This window comes from Bactrocera latifrons, unplaced genomic scaffold (genome assembly GCF_001853355.1).
Source record: "Bactrocera latifrons isolate USDA-ARS-PBARC rearing strain unplaced genomic scaffold, ASM185335v1 scaffold_112, whole genome shotgun sequence".
NCBI classification, from domain to species: Eukaryota; Metazoa; Arthropoda; class Insecta; order Diptera; family Tephritidae; genus Bactrocera; species Bactrocera latifrons.
In genome coordinates this window covers 1,060,048-1,071,116 of record NW_017534542.1, presented here as the reverse complement: position 1 = coordinate 1,071,116, position 11,069 = coordinate 1,060,048, and the positions used below count along the sequence as shown (strand labels likewise).

The 11,069-nt window shown below is 36.1% G+C and overlaps 1 protein-coding gene across 1 annotated transcript in view; it reads left to right on the top strand.

Moving 5' to 3' along the window:
* The window catches only part of LOC108974502 (neuroguidin), a 27,513-nt gene extending 17,079 nt beyond the window's left edge, over positions 1-10,434 (top strand). The window contains exons 2-5 of the mRNA XM_018942373.1: positions 8,976-9,374; positions 9,440-9,708; positions 9,766-9,953; positions 10,169-10,434. Of these exons, the coding sequence (XP_018797918.1) occupies positions 8,976-9,374; positions 9,440-9,708; positions 9,766-9,953; positions 10,169-10,308 (996 nt within the window). The 3' untranslated portion in view covers positions 10,309-10,434. The remainder of the gene's footprint in view (positions 1-8,975; positions 9,375-9,439; positions 9,709-9,765; positions 9,954-10,168) is intronic.
* Positions 10,435-11,069: the final 635 nt, after the last annotated feature.

Below are 11,069 nucleotides of genomic sequence, written 5' to 3'. Positions count from 1 at the left end.
TTAATATGTACGCTATTTTTTGAATTTATTTCATATAYACATTGTGAGTAAAGAATACCTGGAAATTATAACTAAATCCTCGAGTAAATTATATTTCTATGAGCGCGATCTGTCAACCAGTTTGCTGGARGCAGCTGCTTAAGACAGTACATCTCAGTAGTGCGTTGCGATTTTTACAAAAGATAAAAATATCGAACAAAGAATTTCGATTGGTCTTAAATTTTGTATGTTTAAACAAAAATTGGAAAAGGCTCACGCTGATTGAGTTTTATCAAAAACACAAGGCTACTAGTGACACAAAGCCCTCAACGACGGTCTAGAGATCGTTGAAAACATGCTTCGTTCTGGACGAGTTTTGATCTTTTCAACTGATGAAAATATAAAAAAAAGTGAATGAAAGTGTTAGAGAAAAGGCAAAAGMGCTCGACTTCTCTTTCGAGTCCGCTGAATTGATCTTGATACATCATCAATTTTTTCCGCAGCGACAGACGGTCAATAAGGAGTTCTATTTTATACTAACGATCAACCACCATATTCAACAGATATGGCTCACTGTTACTTTTTTTCCTTTTTACCAAACTGGAATYACCGCTGCGTGCAACTCGTTTTCAGTGAATCAAAGAGATAAAACAAAGTTCGCTGAATGAGCTGACGGCCATGTTGTTGTTGTAACGGTTACCTAGTCCCCGTTAGATTGGTAAGGATTAGATAAATTCTCATCGAGATCATCYAACGGTAGGCCCAGGAAACGTTCTGTTTGAACGGTGTCCGACTATAGGRAGAGAARTGTCAGATGTGTACGGTTAGCAGGGCATGCAAAGAGGTGGTTAATGTCATGCGGGCACTCAGAGTCGATTCTGAATAAGTAGRAGGTTAATCTGCTACAGTATTCGAAACGAAGCTGCCTAAGTATCACTCTCGATTCTAGCGGCAACCCGAGCCCCAAGTACGGCATTCACTGAGAGGGAGTCGGTGGAGGTGGTGAATAGCTCCAACGTGAATTTTAGTCAGTGCATGTCTGAAGCTTATTGCGTCCGAAGTTTGTCCGGTGTATTGTTTTGTGTCGTCAACGTAGTTAAGAAAATACCTCTTGATTATCCTTGGAGGCGGATTTGCTACAAAAAGGTGACTGCAGAGATGATTTCTGCGAAAACACCACACCTGGGAGCACACGGGTCTCACTGTGCACGTGCTCCCTGTGAGACATAAMGAGGCAACCACCGGAATTCGCCAGGATTTTTTGCGGTCATGGACTGTACTTTKTGAGATCGTTTGGATCGGTAAGTGTTAGAGCTGAAGCCAATTCCAAAAAGTGCTTATGAAAAGTTTTTCGAAAACTGGAAACATCGTTGACATATTAAGTTGCCAAATATCTACCTTCCGCCATTTTATCCTTTCAATTTTGCGGCTATTTATAAAGCGCTACAGAGCAAGCGCATATCTGACAAGACTATACATCTTTGAAATGTCCTGATATAACCTACAAATCGACGCTAYGCATGATRAGTTTGGATATTGCGTTCAACAGTTATAGACGTTTAGGAGTTCACTAACGCCGAAATTCGCGCTATTTTAAAGTTTTCCTTCGGTAAAAGCAAATCCGCTAGAGAAACGTTCCGTGAGATGTTTTTCGGGGGATGTTACTCTATTACTTCGAACTGCGGAGGAATGGTTTCGGCGATCCAGAGCGAGTGAAAACAACACCATGGATAAGCCAGCCGGCGCAAGACCTGTGACGATGAATATAGATTAAATCATGGAAAGCATCCCGGCAGAAGATGGGAGTTAGTCACCAAACCATTTTAAACCATCTGCAGAAGGCTGGATACACAAAAAAGCTTGATGTTTGGGTGCCGCATGATTTGACGCAAAAAAACCTTCTGGATCGAATCAACGCCTGCAATATGCTGCTGAAACAGAACGAACTGGACCCATGTTTGAAGCGGATGGTGACTAGCAACGAAATATGGATCACATTATCAAGCGAGAACGGTCGTGGTCGAAGATCGGTGAATCGTCACAAACAGTGGCCAAGCCGGGATTGACGGCCAGGAAAGTTTTGCGGCGTGTTTGGTGGAATTGGAAGAGCATCATACATTATGAGCTGCTCCCATTTGGCCAGTTTCTTAATTCTACCATCTGTTGCGAACAACTGGACCGCTTAATGCGGGGGATAGATCAGAAACGTCCAGAATTGGCCAACAGGAAGGGTGTAGTGTTTCACCAGGACAACGCCAGACCACACACTTTGTTGATGACTCGTCAGAAGCTACGGGAGCTTGGAGATGGGAGGTTTTATTACATCCACCATATAGCCCAGAAATAGCGCCAAGTGATTTCCACCTGCTCCTGTCCATTGCGAACGCCCTTGTTGGTATAAAGTTAAACTCAAAAGAGGCTTTTAAAAAGTGTCTGTCCGAGTTCTTTACAAATAAGGAGGGGGGCTTCTAGGAGGGAGGTATTATGAAGTTTCCGTCTAGATGGAGATGGATTATCGAACGATACGGCGCATATTTGAACTAAATCCAATCACTGTAACACTTTTTATAAAGCATTGAATAAAGAGCAATAAGCGGAAGGGAGTTATTAACAACCGTATATTTTGCGTTTCATCTAAAATTTTCGGGTTCTTTTTGGCCAYAATGTATAATTTTTTCGTTTAATTTATGTATTTTTAGCGATTTTATTTATGTATTTTTTTTGCTGTATTTGGTGTGTTCTTTGCAATTTACTTAATTTATATTTATTTTTTCGGTATTTTGTGTGGGTTTTGCATTTAAAACAATGGCGTTATTGTTGTTGTATTTTTTTGTTAGCTTAATTTTGTGCAATATTGCATTTTTGCATAATTTTATAATTATTTGCTGCTAATCTAATGGCCTTTGCGATGCGTAAATTCCATTGAATTATTGTGCAATAATCAGAGACAAAAAAAAAATACCGAAAAAATGCAATACAATTTATGTGTGTATGCATGTGTATATATGTGTGTGTGTGTGTATATGCATGTATGCAGTATATTTTGCGTTAATTGCATTGCGCTGGCGAAATTTGCATAAAACATGCAATGAAATAATTCAAGTGAAAATAAAAACCAGCAAAACCGCATAAATAATAAACAATTTTATTTGCATTTGCATTTTATAATTTTTTTTTTTTTTTTTTTTTTTTGTTTTAACACGAAATATCAAGCGGTTAGTGCTGGCAATTGGCGTTCGGCCGCCGCAACGCGTATTATGCTGGCATTTGAGTGCGGTTTATTAATATTTATTAGTAGAAAAAATAAATTTTTGGCGAAAAATAGATAAGGATGTGACAGTGTGTGTGAGTGTGTATGTGTGTGTGCGATATTGCATACCAAAAACCGTATTAGGCAGTTAAATACACATTTCGGATCAGAATTAATTTTGCCGTGTTGCCATGATAACCAACAGGCCAACCAACCAGCCAATAATGCAAAAAGCAACAATAATCAAAGCATTTAATGGAAATGCATATTATTAAAATATAAGCAATTTTTTTTTTTGCATGGCTGTAATAATAAATTAAAATATATAAGTCTATATAAATATATAAAATCATGCAAAATATGCACAATGACAGCGCGGTGCGGACAGTGGCAAATGCATGCGCTGCAAATAGTGGTTAATGCTGTATTATTATTACTTAGTGTTGTTGTTGTTGTTGCTGTTGTTTGCTGTAGCACTTTGTCTGGCGAATCGTAATGCAGGCGGAAAAAACCGCAACATTTACAAAATGCAATAATTAAATGCCACCAATAAAATATGCAAATGAGTTGTTTGAGTGGAGGTCGCGAAATGCATGCGAAAAATAGCGGAGCATACGTTTAGGCGCACAAGCAAACGAGCAAATGTATAATTTGATGCAATTGCAGCAAACCACTAGACGCCTGAGCGGACAACGGGCATACACACTTACACACGCTACATGCATAAAAACACACACAAATTGAAATGGAGTGTGTTGGCTTTGGTTGCTAATGCATTTGAAAGCACCGCCGCGCACGCACGGACACACACACACAAACGGGCTAGAAAATGTTAGAATCACTCCGGGCTGTGTTGATTTCTGGCATACCGTGTTGTTGCTTTTGTTGTTTTGCATCACTAAAGCGCTTTTATGATTTGCTGCGCGCAACATAATTCACACACACAGGCATAGGTGCTGCCTAACCATTGCGGCCTGCAATTGTGCTATAAAATGCTTGTAGCTAGTTCGCTGAAAAAAATTTGCATATTAAAGGCGTGCGGTGGCGCATGCGAAATGTTGGTGCGCGCAAAATCGAGTGTGAGGTAGACATATTAATTAATAGAAATTACAATTTTTCTATATAAAAAGAAAAWWAAATAAAATACATTTGAAACATGTAGGGAAGCGCTAAGTTTGGTTGCAACGGAACATTTTGTACTCTTACAATTAGCAGGAGTCACTGCCAGGGAAATACTTAAAGGTGCAAAACGTCAAACAGAGGTTCCGAATAAAAGCAATTACATATACAGTAAAACTGCCCAAACTCTTATTGCCACAATCCATACAAAAACTTCGAGTTAGAGAGACTTTGAGTTATGGAAGGAAATTTGTATGAAATTCGATTCTTTTGCCAATTCACGCGTTCGAGTTGTGGGGAACTTAGAGTTATAGAACATTACCAACATATTCTACACAAGCTTTGTTAGATACGCTAGTATCATTATATCGTCACCTGAAATGCAAAACAACTTTTCATCAAAAAAAATAATAAACCACTGAACCGATTTTAGTAAAATTTAGCACACTGTGCCCAGTTCCAACCAACTTAGAAGATAGGRTAGTAAAAAATATTCATAAATAAAGAATATAGTGAAAGCTCTATTAAATGGACGACCTATTAMGCGAGCATCAACAGTAAGCATACACAAGTTGATATTTATTAAGGGGTTAGGTGGGTTTCAGAGGTACAAAAAAGGTATTTTTACAATTTTTTTTTTAATACAAGCAATCATATAGTTGAAAAATATAATATGCTATACCAAATTTATATATTCGAACAATATCTCCTGAAAATTCGATACAAAAATGATGAAAATTCCGCTGTTGAGACCGTTAGTACATATCTAAATCTCATTTTTGAACGTTTTGAATAAAACAAGTAAGGAAGGGCTAAGTTCGGGTGTCACCGAACATTTTATACTCTCGCATGATAAAGTAATAATCGAGATTTCAGGCGTGGTTGTGAACCGATTTCAGCCATATTTGGTACTTGTCATCAGGGTGTTAAGAAAATATTATATGCGAAATTTCATTGAAATCGGTCGAGTTCTTCCTGAGATTTTTTTTTTTTTGGTCCATAAGTRGGCGGCGCCACGCCCATTTTCAATTTTAAAAAAAGCCTGGATGCAGCTTCCTTCTAACATTTCTCCGTAAAATTTAGTGTTTCTGACGTTTTTTGTTAGTCGGTTAACGGACTTTTATGGATTTTCAACATAACCTTTKTATGGGAGGCTACTCTATACAGTTTGGTTGACATAGCTATAGTAGTTTTCGAGATACGCCCACTTTTCCAAAAAAATTACGTGCTAATATGACACTTCCTAATGCGATCCCTTGTACCAAATTTCACTTTAATATCTTTATTTATGGCTTACTTATGACACGTTATAGGTTTTCGTTTTTCGCCATTTTGTGGGCGTGGCAGTGGGCCGATTTTGCCCATCTTCGAACTTAACCTTCTTATGGGGCCAAGAAATACAAGTACCAAGTTTCATCATGATATCTCAATTTTTACTCAAGTTACAGCTTGCACGGACGGACGGACAGACAGACATCCGGATTTCAACTCTACTCATCACCCTGATCACTTTGCTATATATAACCCTATATCTTTTAGTTTTAGGACTTACAAACAACCGTTATGTGAACAAAACTATAATACTCTCTTTAGCAACTTTATTGCGAGAGTATAAAAATATTAAAATTGTCCTTCTTTTCTCAAACTTTGAACAAAAAATCTCATTTTTGGTAAAATTTTCGGCATTTTTTGGTCAGAAAAATAAGTTGTAATGAAAGAAGAAAAAATCCTTCGTTCAATAACTAGATAATATCATTTCAAATACGTGTACACAATACGAACTAAATCAGTCGATAACTTTTCGAGAAATGGTGTCCACCGACTTCAAAAACACAGTTTCGAGAAAAACGCGTTTAAAGACAGGGCACTTAGCGCAGCTAGCCTTGAGTGCACAAGATCTCAAAGCTGGATCTCCGAAATTATTACTCCGATCAACTTTAAAATTTAGGACTATATTCTAGAGGTATTGTAGAATTTAATAAAGCAAACAAAACAAAATCGATTTTTGGAAATTTTCAAACCCACCTAACCGCTTAAGTACAATCTATTAAGCGCAAAACTCTATAGAAATACGATAGAAATACTGGTAACCAGATATTGAGAAACTAGCCTTATATTCGTTATTTTTTCCAATGAAATGTATTTGTTTGAAAATATTCAAAATTAAATCTCAAATACAATCCCTTGGACTCTTATACCGACAACAATGTTTCCGCCTTTATTCGTAAATAATATTTTCACTATATTGAAGAGATTATTAAATTAATAATTTCGCTCTATATATATATATATAGATATGTATAAAATGATACGACAGCAACGCGCGGTATATAATATAATAATATATAACCATTTTATAACTAAAACCTATATACCTTTCAATATGAGTGGTTTGTATTTGGTCGTTTTTCCTTCGCTTGTAAACTTATGAAAAGTGATATTGCGTTATTTTGTATTTTAAGTGACGATCTGTAGTATATGGGCGTTGAGGGTAGTCTCGATCCGATTTTATATATTTTTTCCAATACTATATAGTATTAACATGCCACAGACTAATAAAATGCTTCCATTGTTTCATCAAAGTGTCTCATATACCATCACCAATTACATGGAGCAGAGTCAAGCAGATGTTCGAAAATCCTGATATTAATTATATATTGGGGCTAGGTCAAGTTTTCGCTCAATTTTATCATTTTCATTGAAGTAACTCACATATTAGCCAATATGTGTGGTATAAAGTTGCACGGTAGTTCAAAAATCTTTGTATTAAGTATTTGAGGACTCAGGAAAGTATTGACCTTATTCAACCCATTTGTGATACACAGCGATAATATTATCAGGAAAAGATTCTTAAAGAATTTCGACTGTATATCCCATACATTGACCGATATTTTCGATCAAAAATCAACAGGTAGGCACTGGATTATGTTGGATTTGAAAAATTTTTGGTCCATATGGTGGCATGCACTAAAGACATTATTCGTGCAAACTTTTTATCCCATTATATTAATTGTTCCTTGATTACTACACCAGAAAAAAATGATGGAATTTAAAATTGTATTAAGTACCATAAGCTTGGTTGTAGTCCGATTTTTGCACTGAGACATAAAAATGTTACGGCCAATATGTACCACGGCTGCCATAAAGCCCTCTCATACCATCTCGTGTGTAAAATTAAATTTTTTATTTCCTCTCATATTTAGTTTTTGATTTAATGCCCTTTAGTAGTTTTTAATAGTACCGTTATATGGGGTTATACTATTCCGAATTCAACCATTTGTGCAGTATTTTTATTGTAAATTAATGTTTTTTTTTTTTTATATCCTGTGGAGATACTTTTTGGAGTATCCAGGACCGGATAAGCGCTGGGTTGTTTAAAAAGGCCTTCTTCCTTTATTTGTTCTATTAAGCTCTGGTTACTTTCCCTTCGTAAGTCAGAAAGTTGCATTACCGCGTATAACTAATATTTCATCGATAGACACTGTTTGGTAGGCTGATGCAACTCTGAGGGCTGTGGTATGATGCACTCTGGCYACTATTTTAAATTTTAAGTACAAAGGCTCAGATTTTAGCCAAATTTAGCCTTTTTCAGCAACTTAGTGGATTTGGTAAAAGCAAAGCCTGATCTTTTTTCATCCCAGCTGCTCAATATCTTTAAAGTTGGATCATTGAGAATCATGGTATATATCCCGTCTCAGCCTGTTGAAGGTTAAGCATTCGCAAAGATAATATACGATACTCATCATCCTTCGGAAATGCTTTGAATTTTGCCGAATCCACTTTCCTAAATGTGTAATCSAAAGGGTAGATGTCCTGTGATGACCCCTAAAATATTACTGATTTGACCCCTTGACTTGAAATAGAAACTTTTTGGCCTACCCACCATTAAAACTACCCCACAATAACTTTGTAGTATGCCCTGTGTGGCTTGGTGTCCCAAGACCTAAGGTGGATTGCCTCAAAAAACCTTATAAGTTTCCCTTCGTATGTCAGAAAGTTTAAAGGAGCTGTATGGCCTAGCACAGCTTAGGAGAATTGTGTTCCCAGCAATCGAGTCAACTGGTTTGCTTATTCGTTTCCTTCTATTCCTAAATGACTGGATTCCCAGMTGATACTATCCTAGTTTCCTACTGACGGTCTGATTATTACCTGCTTGCATAAACTCAGTTGTAAAACTTAGTAGCTAACTACTGATAGCTTTAATTGTCCCTTGGCTGTGCACTAGCAGGTTTATGGACTTGCTATTTAGTGCAGAAGTCTACCATTCGGATAGGCAATAGCAAGTTCATAAACCTTCTGTTACATTYCGCTCTTTGGTTACTGTTTAAGAATGCAAATTTATGATTTTACAGTCGTGTGTTTGACTTTACAGTTAATGTACTCATAGACTAAGTGTGTGTTGAGCATTTTGTTGTTGGTTATATGACAATGTACTATATATTATTAGATATATAAATATAAGAAAATATGAATGAAGTGAATAAAACGAGTGCGACAGAATGTRAAGAGAGAGCCTACTATACGCTTCAATAGAAGCATGTTTGAACTTAAATGAATTAAGTATTTTAAGAAAAAAAATGGTAACCGAAACATAGTATTCACCATCCCATCCATTACTGCTTTATAGGCGCTCGACTATGACTGCCATGTGCAGCAACAGGACATCCCACAAGCCATACAACTGCTCGGCGAGATGAACAGCAATGTGAAACAAGTCACCGATCTAGTCGAAAGCATGTTGCAACGCGTCAAACGCGGCGAACTAACCACAGAATACGGCCTGAGCTTTCTCGAAGTYAAATATCACATGTTGCTCGATTATTTGATAAATCTAACTTATGTAGTGTTACGCAAATGCTCCGGCGAGACTATCGAAGGTGATCCATCCATTGAACGATTAATCGAAATACGCACAGTTTTGGAGAAAATACGACCAATCGATCATAAGTTGCGCTATCAGATCGATAAGCTAGTGAAGACAGCCACCACCGGCGTATCGAGTAGTTCCGATCCGATTTTGTATAAGGTGAGTTTTGAGCTTACTTTAAAGTTATGTCCAACTAATTAATATACAACATTTTTGYATTGCAGCCCAATCCAGATAATATGCTCACAAATGCTGGCGGTGAKGACGATGCCGATGAGGATGATGAAGACGCAAGCGAAAATTCGGCATCCGAAAGCGATGGYGATGATGAGGAGGGCGAGGCTGGCGTGAAGAAACCMAAAAAGGGCGCTACAGCGGGTAAAACTGGTATCTATGTGCCGCCCAAAATTAAGCCAGTCTACTATGATGGCGATGAGAAATCTGCAGATAAGGATAAGAAGATGATAGAGCGTGCCAAGAAGCGTGCCATCACGTAAGTTGGGAAATTTTTTTGTGGGTAAAATGTTTTAAAAATGTTCTATTTTTATAGTGCTTCGATGTTGCAAGATTTGAARGAAGAATATCTCGACGCACCTACCGAACTATCATCCGGCTCACGCGCCCAACAACTGCTCTCCAAACAACAGAAAGAGAAACAAGAATATGAGGAGACCTACTTGACACGTCTGCCGGTGACCAAAGCGGAAAAGCATCGTCAACGCAAGTTGACCACTCTAGGTGAGTTGTATATTTATAAAAAACAACACATAACCAAAAATTTTTTTATGAAGTTTTTTTTTTTTTAATTTTCTTTTCTAACATTTTTTTAATATTTTTTTTTTCTAATTTTTTTTCCAAAATTTTTTTTTTCAAAATTTTTTTTTTTTTCAAATTTTTCTGAATTTTTTTCTAAATTTTTTTTACTAACATTCTTTCGCTTTCTCTGCTTACAGCCACACTCGGCGATGAGATACTCGGTGAAATTAGCCGCGATCCGGCGTTGCGTGGTGAGGGCTCCAGTGGTGGCAGTAAAAAACGTAAATTGAAGGGCAAAGGTAAAAAGCGTGGTGGCAAGAAGCGGAAGTTCCATTAAAGCAAAGAGCACGTAAGATGAATGCGCGCGTATATAAGARCAGAACAACATATACGTACACACTGATATTGTATGAGAAGAGTAAAATTAAGCAAGTAAAAGCAAACAACAACAAAAAAGAAAAAAAAAACAGTAAAGCAGTAAATTTGCTTAAAAAAACAACAAAACAAAACAAAATATATAAGTAGTATCAAGCAAAAATGGTATGCATACATACATACGGTTTTTACCATTTATTAAAATATATATATAAATAAATATATACATACACAAATATGCTGATGTGAATGGAATTTAAGCAATTTTTTAAACAAATTTATATTTTTCTATAGTTACATACAAAATATGCTTTATTACTTACAAACATTTTGTTGACTATAAATATATTATTGATTTGATATACAAACAATTGTAAAATAAACTACATTTTTCTACTGTTTGTTTTTGTAGTTAATTTTAATGAATATTAAGTTTGCTTATATTGCTTTAAAAATCAGTTTTGTTTAAGTTTGTATCAGTTCTGTGTATTTTCATGATATTTTAATAAAAAAAGTTTGAAATAAAAAATTTTCAAAGCATTTTATTTTATTGAGTTTTAAATTATGGAATATATTTTGTTCCTTTTTTAACAGTTCAATTAATTTTTTTATACGAATCCAGCCAGCTGATAATTTTAATTTTGCATTAATGTCATACATACATACATATGGAATAAAAATATTATTAAATAATTTTAAATTTCACTATTACATTAACGTATA